Source organism: Neoarius graeffei, chromosome 4 (assembly GCF_027579695.1).
Source record: "Neoarius graeffei isolate fNeoGra1 chromosome 4, fNeoGra1.pri, whole genome shotgun sequence".
Classification (NCBI taxonomy): domain Eukaryota; kingdom Metazoa; phylum Chordata; class Actinopteri; order Siluriformes; family Ariidae; genus Neoarius; species Neoarius graeffei.
The window spans coordinates 74,319,669-74,342,581 of NC_083572.1; the positions used below are offsets into that span (position 1 = coordinate 74,319,669).

Consider the following 22,913-nt stretch of genomic DNA (forward strand, 5'->3'; position numbering starts at 1 on the left):
CATCATCCAAGGTCCACAAGTAGACACAAGAAGGTAAGTGTGGATTATCAAGCAGAGATAACGTTTTATAGTACTGTCATAGTGCAAAGAACTAGTCCAAGTACCAGTTTTCACAAAAGTAAATTACTACATAATGTAGATGTAATGAAGATGATAATACAAGATGGACATGTAAAGTGATGTAGTGGCAAACCAGTTCAGTGGGACTTGACTCAAAGCTATTTTAAAACAGTTTTTTAGACTCGTTATTTTTAGAGGATGCTCAATTAACATCTGTTACATGGCAATGTGTTTGCAAAGGTGATGAGACAGATGTGTGTGACGCTAGAGGCTTGTGTGCTGCTACAAGTGTGTATGCATACCTTTGGACTTTCTTCACTCTTCTGCTTGTTGTAGGAAAAAGAAGAAAACGAGGACCTGCCCTCCGTGGAGAGAGAGCTCAGCAAGGCTGCCCGTGCACGTGCAATACTGCAAAGAGGGTGAGACAGAGAGAGAAAGATAAAGAGTGGAAGAGAGATGACACACGGTGTGCAAGTGTGGAATTGACTAGCGGCCACCAGCTGCATTGTGACCACCTTCACTACACTTTAGACACACACACACACACACACTCATTTTGCCTGTGGGAAAAGTCACTGAGCTCAGAGGAAGAACACAAGGTGTACACTGGTGAACTAGATCTCCACTCTAGCAAAGGAATCAAATACATATTCAGAAAGAGCCATCGCCGCTCTGCTGGGAGTCTTAGGGAATGAGGCATGGTCTCAATGCTCTCAATCTCAGGGAAGGAGGCATGGCCTCTGTGGTATCAGTCTCACAGATTGAGGCGTGGCCTTCTGATATCGTCTCTAAATTACACGAGGCATGAGAATTAACTTACAACTGGAACCAATGATGAACTGCTAAAAAGGACTCTTAGTGAGCACTGCACTGCAGACTGACGTTTTTAGCACCAAATATATTTTTCTGTAAATAAAATCAACTTGCTTTGCATTTGTGGAAAGGTTTTACATACTCTCCTGTAATTTTCATTTCCTGTACTGACTTTTTTTTTTTTTAAATAATTTATAGCAACTGTCACATCCCAAGTGATAGTTTTGGCATTTTATGAAATCTGCTCACTCAGATTCATTCCCCTAAAATGCTATCTCCATAGAAAAGGTTAGAGTAATTAAAAAAAAAAAAAAAAAAAAAAAAAAAAAGAGTTAAAAGCTCACCGAGTACAGAAAAGAAGCAGATCATTTTCTACCACTAGAATGAGTGAGGCGTGTGAGGTGGAGAACAGCGGAATGTGTTTTGTAATGATCTGGCCTGTTCAGCTCAGTTGGTGGTTGTAGTACTGAGTGGAAAGTGTGTGCATTGTGAGGGTGATGTTTTGTCATGGTGTGCGTGTGTGTATATATAGATATACCTGCGTGCAGGTGATGGGGGTCGGACCTGCACTAGAATGAAGCCCAGGCTCTGCAGGTACTGCACATACTGCTGCATGAAAGCACTGCAGATCTCCTGCTCCTCTTTACAGCGAACAGGAAGCAGCTCAGCGGAGTCTGTGCTGTGACTGCGGTCTCGACCTGAAGCTGCAGAGTCACTGGAGCGATGGCGTTTCTGGGAGCCAGAATATGTGAGAGAGAAAGAAAGAGAGAGAGAGAGAGAGAGACAGAGAGGAGATATGAGATTATACAATAATTTTATTGTTACCATAAATTTTTCTGGTAGCATGTATTACCATAATACTGGAGAAACCTTCATGCTAATTAAAAAAAATAAATAATAAATAAATAAAACTGAGAGACAAATGGAGGACAGAGTGAAGAATAAGAAAATGAGCACGAGCTCAACAAAGAAGAGAAATCAAGCAATCTTGAGCGAGCAAGTGTGAAAGAACTACAAAGAGCAAACAAAAGAGAAAAATAGGCAAAAAAAGATGGCATGGTAGGATTACAGCAAAAGGAGATAAGGAGGAGGAGAGAAATATATGGAGAAAGATGGGAGATGGTGGGAGAGGATGGGAGAGAGAAGAAGCAAAGAAAAAAAAATCAAAGTGATGCAGGTAGAAAAACGAGTGAGGCCATAAGGTAAGAGCTAGAACATGATGACACTCAGGAGAAATCAAAACTAATTATACACCCCTGCTGAAGTACATGAAGAGGAAAAAAAGAAAAGCAGCATGAAAAAGGGAGAAAATTAGAAAGAAGAAAAAAAAAAGAGAGAGACCTTCATTTGTGGCTGTACTCTGAGCTCATCTTGAATCTGTTTTCTGAAGAATGGGTCAAAGAGCAGAGGAGTAGCGCAGTAATGCACCAACCGAGAAGACTGCTTCAGAGCATCCAGATCTGTAACCTACACAAACACAAACAATGCTGGGAAACGTACTGAGAAAAGTAAAAAGGATACGTCTTAAATCATACATCATGCAGCTTAGGCTTTGAGCATACTACAGAATGTACTAGATTATTTAGTAGAGCCATAACATGACAAATTAAAAATAAAATATTTTGTACCAAATGGAAGTGAAATGACAGTGTGGTGCGCCACATCCTTGACTGGCACCACTACAGCCTCCACAGGAACAAACACTGATTTTTAAAGCAACACTGTCTAACCGAAACATTTTGCTGCCAATTCGCTCCGTTTGTGCAGTTCAGAAAATTCAAACCACGCCACAATTTAATGACGCCTCCATTTTCACTGCAAAACAAACAAACGGTCTCATTGTGAACCCGCTACATACAATAAAACTGAAGTACGAGATGTGAGACCTAGCTTTAGTAACATGCACCGTAACTTTACACAATAGGATCCCTGATAACGTCTTCAAAAAAGAAAAAAAGTAGTGAGTTTTTCATTGCCAGTTGCCCAACAGAAGCTACATTTCTGAGAAACTGACTTTCTAAATAAGATTTTAAAGTCATATTTAAAAATGCTAATATTCTCCACTGCTAATGCTAGCCAGATGGCTAGCAAAAACTAACTGGACAACATTTTAAAATATGACTTTAAAATCCGAATAGTCTTCACAGATATTGCCAACTGGCAAAATCATAAGAGCCAAGCTAAGAAAAGTTCTCAGGAGGTTTTAAATCAAATTAAAAATGCTAATGTACTGATGATGCTATCCAGCTGGCTAATATAAGCTAACCTGATAGGATTTCAAAGGAGGTTTTAATTAGACCAAAATGTTAAGAGCCTTCGGTGCTAATGCTATCCAAATGGCTAAAATAAAATAAACTGACAAAATTTCTGAGGAGATTTTAAAGTCATTTTGAAAAATCTTAATAGTCATTGATAAAACTAGCTTGCTGGCTAACCACAGCTAACCTGACAGGATTTTTGAGGAGATTTTGAAGTCATATTAACTAGGTCTTTACTACGAATGCAGCTAAAGTAAGCTGCCTGAAAGCATTATGAAGAAAACACTCTTTGAATTCAACCATAAAACTGCTGTTGAGGGTCAGGTGTCCACTTAGTTTGTGTCTTTGTGCTTAGTGTGTCGGAAAGACACGTCCATCTATCCCACTGAAAGACAAGCGTCACTTGATAACAGAGGAGACGTGAGATAGACAGAGATAAACTCCTACGTCCCATCCCGACTAGACAGCACTGAAGTATAAAGGCATTTTGAGAATTTATGAAAACGTAAATGGTGTAAATTGTTGCTCTCCATTTCCAATCACTCTGCTAGTCAGATGGGTATTGGGTACATCGTGAACACACTAAGCTAAAAGACTAACAATTTCTTTGAGTGTAGGAGCTTCTGAGCATCCCTTCATATAAAAGTTTTAGCTTTGTGTTGAAATTTGATATGGTCTGCTGAAACGTTACTTACTCATCACATCCTGAGATACAGTGGTGCTTGAAAGTTTGTGAACCCTTTAGAATTTTCTATATTTTTGCATAAATACGACCTAAAACATCATCAGATTTTCACACAAGTCCAAAAAGTAGATAAAGAGAACCCAGTTAAACAAATGAGACAAAAATGCTATACTTGATCATTTATTTTTTGAGGAAAATGATCCAAGATTACATATCTGTGAGTGTCAAAAGTATGTGAACCTTTGCTTTCAGTATCTGGTGTGACCCCCTTGTGCAGCAATAACTGCAACTAAACGTTTCCGGTAACTGTTGATCAGTCCTGCACATCGGCTTGGAGGAATTTTAGCCCATTCCTCCATACAGAACAGCTTCAACTCTGGGATGTTGGTGGGTTTCCTCACATGAGCTGCTCGCTTCAGGTCCTTCCACAACATTTCGATTGGATTAAGGTCAGGACTTTGACTTGGCCATTCCAAAACATTAACTTTATTCTTCTTTAACCATTCTTTGGTAGAACGACTTGTGTGCTTAGGGTCGTTATCTTGCTGCATGACCCATCTTCTCTTGAGATTCAGTTCATGGACAAATGTTCTGATATTTTCCATGAGAATTCGCTGGTATAATTCAGAATTCATTGTTCCATCAATGATGGCAAGCCATCCTGGCCCAGATGCAGCAAAACAGGCCCAAACCATGATACAACCACCACCATGTTTCACAGATGGGATAAGGTTCTTACGGTATGCTGGAATGCAGCGTTTTCCTTTCTCCAAACATAATGCTTCTCATTTAAACCAAAAAGTTATATTTTGGTCTCATCCATCCACAAAACATTTTTCCAATAGCCTTCTGGCTGGTCCACATGATCTTTAGCAAAGTACAGACGAGCAGCAATGTTCTTTGCGGACAGCAGTGGCTTTCTCCTTGCAACCCTGCCATTCACACCATTGTTCAGTGTTCTCCTGATGGTCGACTCATGAACATTAACATTGGCCAATGTGAGAGAGGCCTTCAGTTACTTAGAAGTTACCCTGGGATCCTTTGTGACCTTGCTGACTATTACACGCCTAGCTTTTGGAGTGATCTTTGTTGGTCGACCACTCCTGGGGAGGGTAACAATGGTCTTGAATTTCCTCCATTTGTACACAATCTGTCTGACTGTGGATTGGTGGAGTCCAAACTCTTTAGAGATGGTTTTGTAACCCTTTCCAGCCTGATGAGCATCAACAATGCTTTTTCTGAGGTCCTCAGAAATCTCCTTTGTTCGTGCCATGATGCACTTCCACAAACACGTGTTGTGAAGATCAGACTTTGATAGATCCCTGTTCTTTAAATAAAACAGGGTGCCCACTCACACCTGATAGTCATCCTGTTGATTGAAAACACCTGACTCTAATTTCACCTTCAAATTAACTGCTAATCCTAGAGGTTCACATACTTTTGCCACTCACAGATATGTAATATTGGATCATTTTCCTCAAGAAATAAATGACCAAGTATAATATTTTTGTCTCATTTGTTTAACTGGGTTCTCTTTATCTACTTTTAGGACTTGTGTGAAAATCTGATGTTTTAGGTCATATTTATGCAGAAATATAGAAAATTCTAAAGGGTTCACAAATTTTCAAACACCACTAATTAATTAATTAATTAATTTATCCACTGCCTAAAAGCGGAGCTCCCGATGAGTGTAAAATGTGTTTGTAAGTGACGATCAGAGCAGTCACTCATTATTCATGTTACGGCCAGAGCCGTCAGCCCAGGGAGCTGTATTTGTTATCTTACAGACACTTGCTGCTACGTTTATATTCACCATGTGCCTCCGTCAGAGGCTTAGTACGGTATGTTATAAAATTTTGCTGTCTGTCATCCTCATGTGTCATTCATGCACAATGTAAAGTTTATGTGCACTGTTTATCGAGTGCATTTCTTTTGTGTTCAGTGTATTGGTTGAACTGAGGTTTAGCACGAGGCTTCGAGTGCAGAGGCTAATGGTGCACATTTGGCTAACCTGTAGAGGTTTGCATCCTTGACTGAGTGGAATGAGGTGTGTAACATTCAGAGCAGAGACTGTAAACATTATTCTGCAAAACTGTGTATTTCTTTAAAACCATGTCATGTTAATTATTTTTCTTTATTTTCCACAGTGCTCGGTGTTTGATGTCCAGTGTTCAATGCTGTACTCGTGTTCAAGAGGAATAAAATGCATACGCACCGGTCAGACTCTCTGCTGTTGTTCTGAATGCCAAGGGCTGCTACAGTGTTCGTAAATAATCCCACTTTTTTTTTTTCAAGCAAATTAAAAATAAGCGCTGGATAAAAACCCACGTATCGTATGCAAATAAAGATACAAATTTCGTTGTCTGGTGGTCAAGTGTTTATGAGGGCGTATTCACACCTACGTTGTTTGGTCCGGACCAAATGACCAAACGAACCAAATTTCCCTTGGTCCAGACCTTTTGGGTTGGTCTGAATACAAACCATCGAACTCTGGTCCGGACCAAACAAGCGGACCGAGACCGAGCTGCAAGGTCGGACTCTGTCCGGACCAAAGGAACCCTGGTGCGGACCTTTTGGAGGTGTGAAAGCAGACCGGACCTAATCTGACAGTTTTGCTTTTTTTGTACCTCGGGAGCTTCCGTCGTTTGTCGAGCATTATGGGAAACAGAGTCTTGACACTCCACCGCAAAGTGCAAACACTGTTTCGGTTGTCAAGGGAACCTTACAACAGTCGTTCAGTCATTCAGACCAGTGGCAGGCTAGACTACAGAGTACAAAAAATGAGTAGGGGGCAAACGTGGGCCGAGGAAGAAACGCGTACCCTTGTGGATATATGGGCAGATGTCCACATATCTGAGCTTTTGGAGAGAACACACAAAAATGCCGACGTGTTTGCTGTATTCAGTGAGAAAATGAAGGAGAAGGGGTTCACGCGCTCCCCAGAACAATGTCGGCTAAAAGTGAAGAAACTCCGTCAGACCTACATTAAAATCAGGGACAGTCTTTCAAAAAGTGGCGGTACGAGCGACGCAAAAAAGAAATTAATCTATTACGATGGATAAGGCGAATATCCCGACACATACCTCCTCCGTCTTGCGTGAAGAGCCAGAACTGTCACAACGTGATGTGCGCTCATCAGCGCTATCCTCCGTAGCCGCCTTGCCCTTTGAAGTCGTCGTTGATAAATTACTTGTACAACAGCATAGTAATCGCACAATTGTGAAAACAGTAAAAACTGGAAAAAACATATAGCTTTGATGACATTAAAAAGAATAACAGCACGGAAAGCCTCCATGACTACTTTTGAACTTAACGCTTTGTGCGCGTGTCGTCTCTGACCAATAGCTGAGCGACCTCAGGGCGCGTGGCTTTGTTGACAGATTTTGGTCCGCTTACTAAAATGTACAGTGTGAAAGCGAACCGCACCAAAATGAAAAAATAAAAAAAACATTTGGTTCGGACCAAAGCAAGTGAACTATCGAACTATACTGGTCTGAATACACCCTGAGATATATTGCCTTTCACTTATGATCAGGTTCTCTGTGGTGGTACACATGTCGTTGGTATGTACGTACGAACGGATGGCTGTCATACGGTCGCAAAAGCCATCAAAAATCAGGTTGATGCATTACCATAACTCTCTTAAGCATGGAGCTCCGCTCCGTACATTTTGCGCATGGGGAGCTCCGCTATTAAAAAGTTCTGTACCTTTCCCATGTAGACAGCTTTTCAATGTCTGGCTGCCAACTAAAGTGAACAGGTCCAGTGTTATTTAATTACACGCTACAGGGAATTAAATGAGCATTTTGAGCTCTGCCAACTGGCTAAGTGCAATGTAAGCTAATACTGGACCAAATTGGTGCTAGGTTTAATTAATACATCAAAGGGTCAGTTTATTAAGGAGTTACCTGGAATTAGCCTATTATTCTTCTTCTCCTATTATTATTATTATTATTATTATTTTACATTATAAGAGTGTGATTGCCCCAAGGTGACACTGACTGTGGAGGGTGTAAATTTATTCGGCTCCTTTTCAAAGCTTGTACATCATTAATTAATACATATTAATTTATTTTTACAATCTTGATAGAAATCACAAAAATGTGCAACTGTAAATGACATCAGTACGATTCCACCTTTTTTGCTTGTTGCATTCTGAAATAGTGAGAAGGAAGTAGCCTTGTTTAAAAAATAAATCAAATCAAATCCCAGAACCTCATATAAAAGGACATGCGTTAGCGCGCTGGAACCACTCTACCACTAAAGAGTCAGTTTTCAGCCAGCAAACTTGCTTTTGTGCCATGCTTTATCGACCTCCCATATCTGATTACATAATGGATCAGCTCTTAAACTAAAGAAAACGAGGGATGGTTATTACGAAGACTTACTGGCTCCCTAAAGCCACACCAGCTCCAGCACTATGTTAGTGTCACTAACACAGTACAACTTGTAAATAATCTCAAACAGTTGGAGAAAAAGCCCTTCTACACCACCTTCATCAATCTTTGCTCTAAACAGGCTCTGGGAATGCAGTTGCATCTAAATGCAATGAGTTCTGAAAGAAATCAAAGTAAATCCTCTCATCATTTCCAAGAGCTGTAAGAGGAGGAGCTGTAGCAGTGGTTCAGTCCCAGTTCAGGAGCCCCTGGAGATATTTTTACATTTTATCTGCTTGAACACCCATGACTTGACTCACAAATTGAAAGTTGATATGCTGACTTGGGTAAAAACTAGAAAGTGGTGAGCATATCCAGGACGGACGGACCATCATCTTCCTGTGTCAATCAGATGCAGTAAAAAGCTGTTATCTTCAGAGATCATGGACATTTTTAGTCCATCATTGGTGCTGTTCTAGCATTCAGCTAAAATGCTATCATTTGGAGAAATGTCACTGTTTAATGGCCATCTGCCTAGCCAAAAAAAAAAACCTAGACATGTTACATAAACAGTAAAGTCTGAGTAGACTAAAAAGCAGCAGCAGCTTTGGCAGTTCTGCTGAAACTTTCTACAGCCTGGCAGGATGCGGTGTGCATGTTAATGACTTCAATTAAAGCTCAGAATTCTGATTTGATAGGAGAAGAAAAAAAAAAAAAGAGACAAAAAAACCAGGCAGTACGTCAAACACAATTCCCATTTCCAAACGGATGACTTAATTCCATTTCTGTGCTTTTTCTTGTTGAGGAAACGTTTAGTGACCTCATTCTGCTTTCATCTATTGCACTACACTTTGAGAGACATGGACAGGTGAAAACAGCATCAGTCACTACATTCCTACATACTCTGTCTTTTTCCTCTAAATGCAGATTCTGGTGTTCCAGAAAAGCAAGTTTGGGCTTCGGTCTGATGCACGAAGCTAGAATCAACCCTGGATGAAGGTGCAGCCTTGTCACAGTCATGTTAATGAGACGTGGCAGAAGTGTGTGTAAGAGTCAGGTGGTGATGGAAAGTGTTCCAGAGCCTGATTCCGTATGTCAGCGTCACAGCTCTAACAGAAGCATGTACAGTAATAACGCAAGATCCGTCTCAGTAATGCAACCGTTCATGACCTACGGGCACGGAAAACGGGGCTGAATGACAGGAACCCTGGAGCCAACAAGCCTCGAGTGTAGTGTATTGAAGCCCAGCTGTCACTGCTGTACTGATCCTGCAGAAAAGCACCGCACACGCACACACGGCATGAGAAACCGTGCCCGTAATACTGCAGCATGCTCTGACAGACTGCTGCCACTGCCGTCCCATTAAACTGTCACACAGATGACTGTGTATGTGGGACAGAAGGAGAAGCATAGCTGTGTGTGTTCAGGAGAGCAGAGACGGGTGCATGTGTCTGGGCACAATCAGACACTGCACAAGAACCAAAGCAAATTGCATATGCTGAAGGATATGATGATGGAGGAACAGTTTCACGCGCGCACACACTTCTCTTCTAGCTTTTCATTCCTCTAGCAGGTTGTTTCTCTTGACAACATTAAGTGCCTAAAGAGCATTTTGCTGCATGAAGGATTGACAGGCGAGGGTTTGGAGACCCAAAGCCCACAGGAGCCACTCAAATAAAGACAGAAAAAAAAAAAGTGAACTCAGAAGTGCACTTACAGAAATAGGCATGTTGGACTGAGCTGACCTCTGCTGCCATGTCACAAACAGGTTCTCAATCTTCATCTGTTTTTCCAGCTCTGGATGAGTGAATAAGTAAATAAATATATAAATGCATTTATTTATAAAAGGAAGAGATGCAGAATTTTATATTTTATTCCCCAATGTCTTTTCAAAAATGTTGCAATGATCTAGATTGTTGTCTGTTTCATTAAAGGTTTACATTAAATTATAAAAAAAAAAAAAAAAAAGCTGTTTTTTTTTTTTTTACACACTCCCACAGAATGTTTTATCGTTTGCACATGTGAACACAACTGATGTCTGAATACATTGTATGTGTGTGCGCGTCACATCAGTGTGTCACCTCTGCGCTCTGCCGCTTTCACCTCAAGCAGCTGTGACCCATGACGAGCCACAATGTCGGCTCCGTCTTGGTTCGGCAAGCGGCCGGTGCTCATGTCTCGGAGAGCTTCATCAAAGGGCACGAGCTCAGCAGGAAAGGGTAGATGGGGCAGGCCGCGTCCTGAACTACCCAAACGACTTCCATCCTTATTGGGCACTGGAGGTACAGGACTCCTCAGCAGGGCGTCTGCCTCTATCGCAGAGCTGAGGAATGGGTTCGGCTCCTGCTGAGAGAGAGGAAAGGAGGGGAGCAACAAGGTATGATGTATGAAAGCTCACCTTTTACTGTTACCTGTACGAACACACTAAGAAGAGGATGTTGCCTTTCCCCCCTCACCCAAAGAAAAGATTGTATAGAATCAATGACACACATCCATAAACTTCAGCATGAATGCAACATAAGAAATATTAGTCATAATGCAATAATTGATGTTTGTTTCTAAGTACACACACACACACTTGTGTTAATGCCTTTATTCAAACCTTGATTAAAAATAGCAAATTAGCATAAATTAAATCACAATGTGTCACATGAGGTTTTGGTTTTTTTTTTTGTTTTTACACTTAAGGAAGGAATAAATATTGGTTAGGGCACATGTTCATTACTTGGCATATTTCACCATCAAAATTATTTCAGTGATGATTTATTTCAATAAACAATGAATATTACAAGTGTTTAAACCCCCCCAATCACACTGCTTATGGTGTATTAATGCTGTTTTTCATTCTTTGTTAATTAAGGAATAAAACAAACATTTTATTGAAACAATAAAACTATGGGGTTTTTTTTGTTGCTAAATATTCATCCCTCTATCCATCCGTTTTCTGCCGCTTATCAGTCAGGGTTGCAGGGGAAGCTGGAGCCAATCCCAGCTGACTTCTTGTGAGAGGCGGGATACACACCGTGCACATCACAGGGCTAACACACAGACAAACAACCATTCACACACACCAATGGGCAATCAGTGTTGCCAGTTCCTAATCTGCATGTCTTTGGACCGTGGGATGAAACTGGAGCACCTGGAGGAAACCCACACAGGTACAAGGAGAACATGCAAACTCCACACAGAAAGGCACCAATTGACTGAGGTTCGAACTTGGAACCTTCTCGCTATGAGGAAACCATGCTAAACACTGCGCCATCGTTTTGTCCTGCTAAATATCCATTTATTTATTTCAGCTTTAAATTATGTGAAGTGTCCACAATGCAAGGAAATGTGACTGAGTTGTAATTGTGGAAATGATCATTTATGCAAGAGTGCTCTGAGAGCACAATATCCCCCGCTGGCAACTAGGCCATAACTCCGGTAAAATGTGACTGAATTGAGTGAAATTGTAATATGCGTATTACCGGCATAGAACAAAGAATCCTGTCAAGTTTCGTGAAATTCCTTCAAAAATTGTGAGAGGAGTTGATTTCAGAAGGTGAGCACCCTTCCTGGGACGGATGGAGATTGCCATGACATAATCCCCCTTCGGGCCTTTTGGCCAGCGGGGGATAAAAATTATGAGGGAAGTTGATTTCAGAAAGCAAGCACACCTTGATGAAATTGCCGAAGTACAAGTTTATTCATAATCAAGGGCATAAACTCAGGTAAAATTTACCCAAATTAAACGAAATTTCAATATGCGTATAACGGTCATATAACAAAGCCTTTTGCCAAGTTTGGTGAAATTCCTCCACAAATTGCGAGAGGAGTTGATCTCAGAAGAACCTACACCCTCATGAAATTGTCCAAGTTATTTAATCAAGGGTCAAAACTGGTAAAAATGTTCACAAACGAAATTAAAATCGCAATATGCATATTACAATCATATAACAAGGCCTTTTACCAAGCTTCGAGAAATTCGTCTAAAAATTGTGAGAGGAGTTGATGTCAGAAGGCGAGCACACCTTCATGAAATTGTGAAAGTACAATTTTTGTTAATCAAGGGTCACAACTCTGGTAAAATGTGACCGAATTGAACAAAATAACAATGTGCATTACTGACATATAACAATGCCTTTTGCCAAGTTGCGTGAAATTCCTCCAAAAACTGTGAGAGGAGTTGATTTCAGAAGGAAAACACTCATGAAATTGTCAAATTACAATTTTTGTTAAATCAAGGGCTGTAACTCTGGTAAAAGGTGGCTGAATTTAACCAAATTACAATATGCGTATTACCGACATATAATAATCCTGCCAAGTTTGGTGAAATCCCTCCAAAATTGTGAGAGGAGTTGATTTCAGAAGGTGAGTACCCTTTGACTGACCGGACGGACGGACATCGACACAACAATCTCCCTTCGGGCCTTTCGGCCAGTGGGGGACAATAAACCTGTGATTTAATCAAATATTAATTAAACACCACCTCACCAATCAATCAGATTCAAACATTAGTATATTAGTATAATATATTGTAGTATAATGTTTATTAACGCAGTAATTACATACAAGAGCCAAGAACGCAAGCTGAACACCTGCCGTCTTTGCCACCTACGCAAAATCTCCAGCATCAAGTGGCAGGACAGTGTGCCTAACACCAGAGTGCTTGAAATGTCTCGCCAGTCCTCTATTCCTACCATCCTGAGCAAGAAAAGAATGAGATGGCTGGGCCACGTCAGTAGAATGGAGGATGCTCACATCCCCAAGCAGCTTCTGTTTGGTGCCCTTGCTGGAGGACAATGTCATCGAGAACACCCTAAATTACACTACAAACGTGTGCAAAGACACAATGAAGGACCTCCAGATCAACCCTGACGCATGGGAGGGAATGGCTAAAGACAGGAGCAAATGGAGTGCAGTGGTCTACAGGGGAGTCTCAGCGTATGAGAGACAACAGCATAGTAACTATGAAGCAATGCGACAACACAGGAAGGTCAGAGCTGCCTCTTCCTCAACATCCGTCGAGCCGATCTTCCCCTGCCGCAAATGCAGTCGCCTATGCCACTCCAACATTGGACGAATTAGCCACGAGCGTGCATGTCGTTCATCTACAAGCAGCTGCTAAGGGTGCTTTCACACCAACAGCAGTTGGTGCGCACTAAACAGTCCATTTGAACCAAAAGCTCTTAGTTCGGTTCATTTTCGTCAGTGTGAAAGCATCAATCGCACTCGGGTGCGCACTAAATCAAGCGGACCGAGACCTCCAAAAAGGGGTGGTCTCGGTCCGCTTGATTCCGCACCAAATGTCAACCTCTGGTGCGGTCTCTCTGATGAGAACGCGAACCTGGACCAACTCAGGTCTAAATACGCATCAACAGCGGCATCAGGCACATGCGCGAGCTCCAGCTCTGTCAGCATTCTGTCAGTGGGAAATTCAGATTGCCCTGTATTAACCTACAGCATAACAGATTCTACAGTAAAAGCCGGCTGGCTTGTCAGGCTAACAGACTATAGCCTACCTTGTGGGTCTTTGGATAGGTGCTTGTCTCATCATCAGCAGGACAGCATTGGTGAAAATAGCGCGTCTCCTCTGCCTGAAATGACGCGCTACACGCCTTCGGCAAATCCAGTATATCCGAAGATTGTTCTCCAGCTGCAGCCACGACTCATTCCGGAACTGGATATTTTGCCAGAAATGGGTAATGTTGACGATATAAAAAGCAAGGACCAGTGCAAGAAACAGTGTGCGAACATGTCGCTCCATTGTGAAAGTCCAAATTGGTGCTTATTTCCACCGGAAGATGACGAAACATCATTCAGACCAATGTGGTTCGTTTGCATGTGTGAACGCGGACCACACGCAGTCTGTATGCTACAATGTAACAATTTTACTGCCTGGTGCGGACCAAATAATCGAACTAGCAGTGTGAAAGTGCCCTAAAATAGTCTGCAAAGACACAAGAGAGCCAACAACAACAACAACGTTTATTAATGCAGTAATTAATGCTAGTTTATGGTAACTAGGTAAGTGTTGGGTAAGGGGTACCGACATGTTTACACCAGAATTGCAATCAAATTGCAATACACAGTTTTCTTGGTATATGGCTGAATGCTTATACTTTTCCTTTGTATTCCCTAGATTATTTCCGCCATGATAATGCTAATTTCTGTTATTGACATACATCGGCGTCGCCAGGGGTATTTTACTGGGGCACGTGCCCCAGTATAGATCTGTAGTGCCCCAGTAAAAAAAATCCAGTGACGAAACGCTCTGAATTTTAAACTTGGGAATAGCTGCAATTTAATTAATTCATAACGTGGGGTAGGCTAACCGATGCGCGAAGAAGACCATCTACAATGCTTTTACATTGGTAGTTTTGGCTGGCCTCGCGCACACTAAGCAATGTGAAAAAAGTGTGCGCGTGACATGAGTAACATCTTGGTTGCTATGGGGACCGCAGACTCCAGCAGCCCTCAGATGCAATGAAATTCAGAGCAGGGGAAACCATCTCTCCGTGTTTTTCAACTGTTTACAGGTTAGTAGACAGTAATTCCACTGTCATTTTTGTAACGCTGTAGAATTAATGTGTGTTGGGACATTGTTTTCGTGTTGTCTTGATTTTTTGTTTGAAACGAAGGGATATTGAAAAGTTTGCATTCATTCCGTCGTCTGCAACGTGGCAAGCCGCGAGCCCTCAGTTTGCGTGTTGCCAGATCGCGTTGATAGTTTTGTGATGGACTGTGTGAAGATAGCCACCTAACGTAATGACACACAACTGTTGTTTTGGAGGCTACGTCCAGTTGAGTATTGTAATTGAATTATTGAACCGAATTTCAATTGCACATGCACGCGCTCTGCGCACTCTTGGTTGAGTTTAAAAACTCGGCGGTGTTGTATTGTATGTTAATATGTTCTTTTACAATATTACCAACAGTATAAGTATTACATTGCTATTATCACAAATGTTGCAAATATTCATACTGTTATTATTAAATGATTGACCTGGATTCAGTGTCCTCGTAATCATTTTGAGTTTTACAGCTCTAGTGACTAGTTTTAAGCAGGCCGTTTCTAAATATAAATATCAATATATAAATATATATTACATAAAATATAATATATATTACATAAAATGTAATATATATTATATAAAAAATATAAATATAAATATAAATATAGTGCAAAATTTTTAGCTCGCGCGCTTCGCGCGCTCGCATACATTTCCTGTGCCCCTTTTGTGCCCCAGTATGGTCTTGGGTCTAGTGACGCCCCTGTTGACATATTACTTTTCAAAAATGTTAGCTATATTACCAGCAAGTAAACATCACATATTTTTTTACCTACTGGTCCAGTACTTCAGATAGAGACATGGTAAATGTGTGCTGCTCCAGATCTGCAGATTTAAGTTCTTTGAGTAAAAACTGATTTATTCTGGAAACATGTCAAATTCACCAGCCTACTATAGTGAGGGGAAAAATAAATAAATTTAAATAAAAGAAAGCTGATCATATGAGTCACCTAATAGAAGGAATGATATAAGAAATGCAAATTCAGCCATGTCTTAAAAGTGCAACTGTCCTCTTACTGGATAGCTCAGAGAAACCCTGAGGGATATTTTCTTTCATGTCCATGATTGAAGTCTCTCTTTCAAAGCGCATCAGTGAAACCCATGGCTTTTCTCTGTTAACCCTTTAGCACTCAAACACTGGAGAAGTTTTTGATGCCCTTTGAACGTTTTGCATTTTGAGACTGAGACCAAGAGACGATAATAATAGTAATAATAATAACAATAATAATAATAATAGGGCCTTTCTGTGTGGAGTTTGCATGTTCTCCCCGTGTCCGCGTGGGTTTCCTCCGGGTGCTCCGGTTTCCCCCACAGTCCAAAGACATGCAGGTTAGGTTAACTGGTGACTCTAAATTGACCGTAGGTGTGAATGTGAGTGTGAATGGTTGTCTGTGTCTATGTGTCAGCCCTGTGATGACCTGGCGACTTGTCCAGGGTGTACCCCGCCTTTCGCCTGTAGTTAGCTGGGATAGGCTCCAGCTTGCCTGCGACCCTGTAGAACAGGATAAAGCGGCTAGAGATAATGATGAGATAATAGAATAAATAAATATTATGCACAGGGTTTCAAAAGCTGACACTTATTTACATGAGAGCTGTACCAAACAAAAATATAAATTAATGGCAAGTATATAACAACAATCATAAAGAGAATAAATAAAATATACTAATGTGGACAAAAATATTAAAACTTATAACAATTTGTACTGACAACTGAAACTTTTAGAAAGTCTGAAAAGTATAATAACTTGGAGGTTTGAGTACACTGGACAATTTAGAGTTAATCTATACCATTTTTAGTTATATGCATAACCAATAGTTTGAGTAAAATGATTTAACACAGGGCTTTTCAAAGTGTGGGGCGCGCCTCCCCTAGGGGGCACCAGAGTTCTTCAGGGGGGGCGCAACGTGAGGAAAAATAAACCAGAATAAGTTACTATTGCGGACATTTAGCAAACTTCAGCTAGCCTTTGCCAGAGACAAAATGGATCGACTTTCAGTACCTAAAGCTACAGTGAGTGAGGAGACAGAGTCTGGGCCAAGCAAAAAAAAGAAGGAAGCATGACCACAATTATTTAAAGTTTGGATTTTCATGGACTGGATCTGAAGATGCGCCACTGCCACAGTGTGTTGTCTGCCAAGAGGTGCGAGCTAACGATGCTATGAGATGTTTAAAATGTGTAAAACAAGATGTTTTTTTAAAAAAGGCACAGATATTTAAAATGTGTAAAAGAAAAAAGATGTTTTAAAAAAGCACAGATGTTTAAAATGTGTAAAGAAGAGGTTTTAAAAAAGCACAGATGTTTAAAATGTGTAAAAAAGATGTTTTAAAAAAGCACAGATGTTTAAAATGTGTAAAGAAGAGGTTTTAAAAAAGCACAGATGTTTAAAATGTGTAAAAAAAAGGTTTTAAAAAGCACATGTTTAAAATGTATAAAAAAGAGGTTTTAAAAAGCACAGATGTTTAAAATGTGTAAAAAAGTTTTAAAAAGCACAGATGTTTAAAATGTGTAAAAAAAGAGATGTTTTAAAAAGCACACATGTTTAAAATGTGTAAAGAGGTTTTAAAAAGCACAGATGTTTAAAATGTGTAAAAAAGATGTTTTAAAAAAGCACAGATGTTTAAAATGTGTAAAAAATGTTTTAAAAAGCACAGATGTTTAAAAAAGCACAGATGTTTATAATGTGTAAAAAAGAGGTTTTAAAAAGCACAGTTATTTAAAATGTGTAAAAAAAAGAGGTTTTAAAAAGCACAGATGTTTAAAATGTGTAAAAAAAAAGATGTTTTAAAAAAGCTCATATGTTTAAAATGTTTAAAAGAAAAAAAATAATGTGTACAACAACCATTTTTTTTAAATACGAATGGAACATTAAGTATAGCAATAATAAAAATTGGGGGGGGGGGGGGGGGGGGGCTGTTGTTTATTTGCTCTCTGAGGGGGGGCTGACTCTCCCACACTTTGAAAACCCCTGATTTAACACACACACAGTTTTTAACTAGCCACTCCAGACTGTTGAATAATTTAGCAGCAGAATATTTCAAGGACCTATAACCAGACTTGGATGATATTTCGACCATGTGGATATTAGATTTGTTTCTAGTGTTGCAGTTCTGTACTTCATTGCAGGTAAACATGTTCCGGAGACCTTTCACGCATTTGAATACAAATACGCATTTCTGAAAAGTCCAACGATCATTTCAAGGGATCCAACCCAACCCTCTAAACAAGTTTTCAGATCTTGATTGTTGCACATATACATACAAATACGGTCATCTATCAGCACACAGGTTTCAAAGTTAAATAACTGAGTATACACTAATCAGGAATAGACTGCAAATCATTCATTCATTAAAATGGAGTAACAACAGACATGAGGCAGGAACACACCTCGGACAGGGCACCAGTCCGTCACAGGGGACCACTTTTTGTGACCGATACACTACAAGGGCATCAGTGCACATGCACTGGAGGGCCGTCACGACCCGCAACTGTACATTTTGTCTTTAAAACAATATAAAGACAATCAAATGTGCAGGGAAATCTAGGGAGAATATTTGTGAAGGGAAATGCTGATCTAATGTACATGTATGGAATGCAAAACTCCACATAGGAATTTTTAAAGAAGCCAAGAAGCCTGTGTGTGTCGCATGTACACTCAAGCACATTTAACCTCTGCATTTAACCCATCTGAAGTAGTGAACACACACATGCACACACAAGTGAGCAATGAGCACACATGCATACAGTTAGGCCCACAAATATTTGGACAGTGACACAATTTTTATGATTCGGGCTCTGCATGCCACCACATTGGATTTGAAATGAAACAGCTGAGATGCAATTGAAGTGCAGACTTTCAGGTTTAATTCAAGGTGTTGAACGAAAATATCCTATGAAACATTTAAGAATTGCAATCATTTTTCTACAAAGTCTCCTCATTTCAGGGGCTCAAAAGTAATTGGACAAATTTGCATTACCATAAATAAAATGTTCATTTTTAATACTTTGTTGAGAATCCTTTGCAGGCAATGACCGCTTGAAGTCTGAAACCCATGGACATCACCAAACGCTGGGTTTCCTCCTTTGTGATGCTTTGCCAGGCCTTTACTGCAGCTGTCTTCAGTTGTTGCTTGTTTGTGGGTCTTTCTGCCTTAAGTTTTGTCTTAAGCAAGTGAAACGCATGCTCGATCGGGTTGAGATCTGGTGATTGACTTGGCCACTGCAGAATATCTCACTTCTTTGCCTTAAAAAAAACCCCTCCTGGGTTACTTTTGCAGTATGCTTTGGGTCATTGTCCATCTGTACTGTGAAATGGTGTCCAATCAACTTTGCTGCATTTGTCTGAATCTGAGCAGAAAGTATATCCTATACACTTCAGAATTCATCCGGCTGCTTCTGTCTTATCATCAATAAACACTAGTGGATCCAGTGCCACTGGAAGCAGTGCATGCCCATACCATCACACTGCCTCCACCATGTTTTATAGAAGATGATGTGGTGTGCTCTGGATCATGAATCGTTCCAAGCCTACTCCATACTTTCTTCTTCCCATCATTCTGGTACAGGTTGCTCTTAGTTTCATCTGTCCAAAGAATGCTGTTCCAGAACTGGGCTGGCTTCTTTAGATGATTTTTGGCAAAATCTAATCTGGCCTTTCTATTTTGAGGCTGATTAATGGTTTGCACCTTGTGGTACAAACCCTCTGAATTTGCTCTCATGAAGTTCTCTTTATGGTAGACTTATGCCGCTTTTCCACTACCAACGCGGCTGAGTTGGGCTGAGCCGTGCCGTGCTGAGTTGGGCTGAGTCGAGCTGAGCGGGGCTGTTGGAGTTGCATTTCAACTACAACCGCGCTGAACTGTGCTGGCTGGAAGTGGGTGGACACATTGGGTGGAGTTAGCGAAAGTGGGTGGACGTCACGTGATGTCGTTAGGCGGCGCAAACAGTGACATCAGTGACCTTTTAAGCAGTAGTCTCACGACCCGGATAGTAAACAATAAACATGGAGGACATGGAGTTGTTAGTGTTGCTGGTCTTGGTGCTGTGGCTTGTTGTCACCGACAACGCCAACAGATACTGGCAAGAGCGTATAGATGAGGCGAGGCGCATAAGGCTTCAGAAATTCTCGTAATTCCTCTTCTTCCGGGTTTACGGTGTTTACAGATCCCAGCGTGCTTGCGGGGCGTGTGTGGGCATGTGAGGACACTCCTCCTCACCAATCAGTGCACAGGGGAGTGTCTCCTCATGCCCCTAGCCCCACTCGGCTTGGTTTGGCTCGCTTCAGCCCCACTCCAAAACCGTGCGAGTTTTGGGGGCTGAGCAGGGCTGAAGCGAGCCGAGTCGTGCTGTCCTGAGGTAGTCGAAACGCGAGCCGTGTCGGGCTGAAGTGAGCTGAAGCGAGCTGAAGTGAGCTGAAAAAGGGTAGTGGAAAAGGGTCATTAGATACTGATACACCACCTTCCTGGAGAGTGTTTTTCACTTGGGTGGATGTTGTGAAGGGGTTTTTCTTCACCGTGGAAAGGATCCTGCAATCATCCACCACTGATGTCTTCCGTGGATGTCCAGGCCTTTTTGAGTTCCCGAACTCACCAGTGCACTCTTTTTTTCCTCAGAACGTTTCAAACTGCTGATTTGGCCACTCCTAACATTTCCGCTATCTCTCTGATGGATTTCTTCTTTTTTTTTTTTTTTTTTTTCAGCCGAAGGATGGTCTGTTGCACTTCCATTGAGCGCTCCTTTGACCGCATGTTGTGGGTTCACAGCAACAGCTTTCAAATGCAAATGCAACACCTGGAATCAACTCCAGACCTTTTACCTGCTTAACTGATGATGGATTAACGAGGGAATAGCCCATGCAGCCCATGAAACAGCTTTTGAGTTAATTGTCCAACTACCTTTGGTTCCTTGAAAAAGAGACAGCTACATATTAAAGAGCTGTAATTCCTAAACCCTTCCTCCACTTTGGATGCGAATACCCTCAAATTAAAGCTGAGAGTCTGCACTTTAAGCCCATATTGATTATATAACTGGATCTTGAATATGTTTTGGTAAGCAGCTAAAATAAAACTTGTGTCGGTGTCCAAATATATATGGACCTGACTGCGCCCAGAGCAGTGGGCAGCTATGCTACAGCGCCCAGAGAGCAGTTGTGGGTTAGGTGCCTTGCTCAAGGGTACTTCAGCCCAACCTCAGGCCCATGTTAACCTAACTGCATGCCTTTGGACTGTGGGAGGAAACCAGAGCACCTGGAGGAAACCCACGCAGACACGGGGAGAGCATGCAAACTCCACACAGAAAGGCCCCCGTCGGCCACTGGGCTCAATCCCAGAACCTTCTTGCTGTGAGGTGACAGTGCTAACCACTACACCACTGTGCCACCCACATAGACAGTACCCTGAGCTCAGGATCTCAAAAATTCAAACTACAACCTTGAAACATTAAAACGGGGATATTTAACTAGAATTTGTAAAGTAACATGCATACTATGGTCTGGATAAGGAACTAGCCTGATTTGTTTAATGCTTAATAATTAGTGTAACAAAGTGATTAGCTTTGTTTGAATGCCATATTGCAAACTAAAGTCCAGTGTTGAATATGATGCAAATTAAGTGAAGAATGCACTATTTGGTAATTTAATTATGAAAAAGTCAGCGAGAGAAACCACATCAGTGCTGTCAAAGCCGTGGACAGCCTAGCCAACATGGCTAAATTAAGACACAGACGCTTCAAAAAGGAGACTATACACTTCAGGCTGAAATGAAACATGAACACAGAGTGTGCCAGGCTCTTCTTGCTAATGGAGTGCCTTGCCATGCTTTTGGAAACTTTTGGGCAATTAAGTGTTCGGGACAGTTGCTAAAGCACTGCAGGGTGACTTAAAGGCTTCTGAGGGGGTCAGGGTTTGGAGGGGAGTCAGATGGGGGCACCACAGATGCCCCAGAGTGCCCATGTGTCAATGTAATGGGCTAATTAGGGGCAATGGTGCCTAAAGGCTTCCTCCTGGGAGTTTGACAGATGATTGGCGACGAGGGTAAATTTTCCGCAGCTCTGGTTCTGCCTTCTGTCGCCGCTCGTTAGCGGAAGAACGATTAAATAAGTTGAACCACTGGCAAGGAAAAATCATAATTCAAAAAGTTCTGTGCTTTTGCGACTTCAGTGGCAAGTCCAACATTCACTCAGTTTCTCTTTAAGGAGCAGTTCCCCAGAGCTGATTAGAAAATTGTGACCCATAAAAAAAAAGAAAAAAATCCAACAGCCTCACAATACAACAAACATTTATTCAGTATTTATTTTATCCTGTTGAGAAAACTGGATGGTAAAGTACAAATATATAGGCACAATGCTATAGCAGTGACTTCATGGAGAAAATGAGAATATTTTGCGCCCTATTTGACAGTAAACTGTTTGTTGTACATCACTGATCTGTCTATTTGGGGTAAATCACACTCATCAAGTCTGCAGCAGTACAGCAAGCACCGCTGGCTAGTTCAGGTTCAGGAGCTACGAGTAGGAATAAATACGTCGAACCAAATACGACAGCTAATGCTTCTTAGTCAATATTGAAAAAAGAAACATACAAACTTCACTGAACTTTGTCACGTTGCATGACCCCTTCATATCACCGACGCTTGCTTTATCTAGTGTTGCCAGAAATTGCCAGCTCCAATTGTGTCACTGCTGTTGTGGGCACCATTGACTTCTCTGGGCTCAGAGGGATCTGGGATGGACCATCCCACAGTGGAAATGTGTATTGTGGTTAGATGAATCAGTATTGGTCTTTTTTTGGAAGAAATAGACGCCCTGTGCGCCGAATCAAAGATGCAAAGGACTATCCAGACTGTTACAAGCAACGATTCCAAAAGCCAGGGTCTGTCATGAAATTGTGAAAGTACAAGGTTGTTAATCAAGGGCCACAACTCTGGTAAAATGCAACTGAATTGAACAAAACAACAACATGCGTACTACCGACATATAACAATGCCTTTTGTCAAGTTTCGTGAAATTCCTCCACAAATTGTGAGAAAAATTCTGAAAGCCAGGGTGTGTCATGGTATGGGGTTGTGTCAGTGCCCTCAGCAAAGGTAACTTACACTTCTGTGATAACAGCATTAATACAGAAATGTACATTGAGATTTTGGAGCAACATGCTGCCTTCAAGACGACATCGT

General features: G+C 41.2%; 1 protein-coding gene across 13 annotated transcripts in view; it reads right to left on the reverse strand.

Moving 5' to 3' along the window:
* Positions 1-22,913, reverse strand: part of szt2 (SZT2 subunit of KICSTOR complex) — a 290,455-nt gene that overhangs the window by 38,024 nt on the left and 229,518 nt on the right. For 9 of the 13 annotated variants that reach the window (XM_060919698.1, XM_060919695.1, XM_060919697.1 and 6 more), the window contains 5 exons: positions 10,274-10,538; positions 9,910-9,989; positions 2,215-2,340; positions 1,412-1,605; positions 363-468 (listed from right to left, as the gene is read on the reverse strand). In XM_060919698.1, coding sequence (XP_060775681.1) covers positions 363-468; positions 1,412-1,605; positions 2,215-2,340; positions 9,910-9,989; positions 10,274-10,538 — 771 coding nt within the window. The remainder of the gene's footprint in view (positions 1-362; positions 469-1,411; positions 1,606-2,214; positions 2,341-9,909; positions 9,990-10,273; positions 10,539-22,913) is intronic. The other 4 variants (XM_060919703.1, XM_060919696.1, XM_060919693.1 and 1 more) reach the window with 1 other exon arrangement.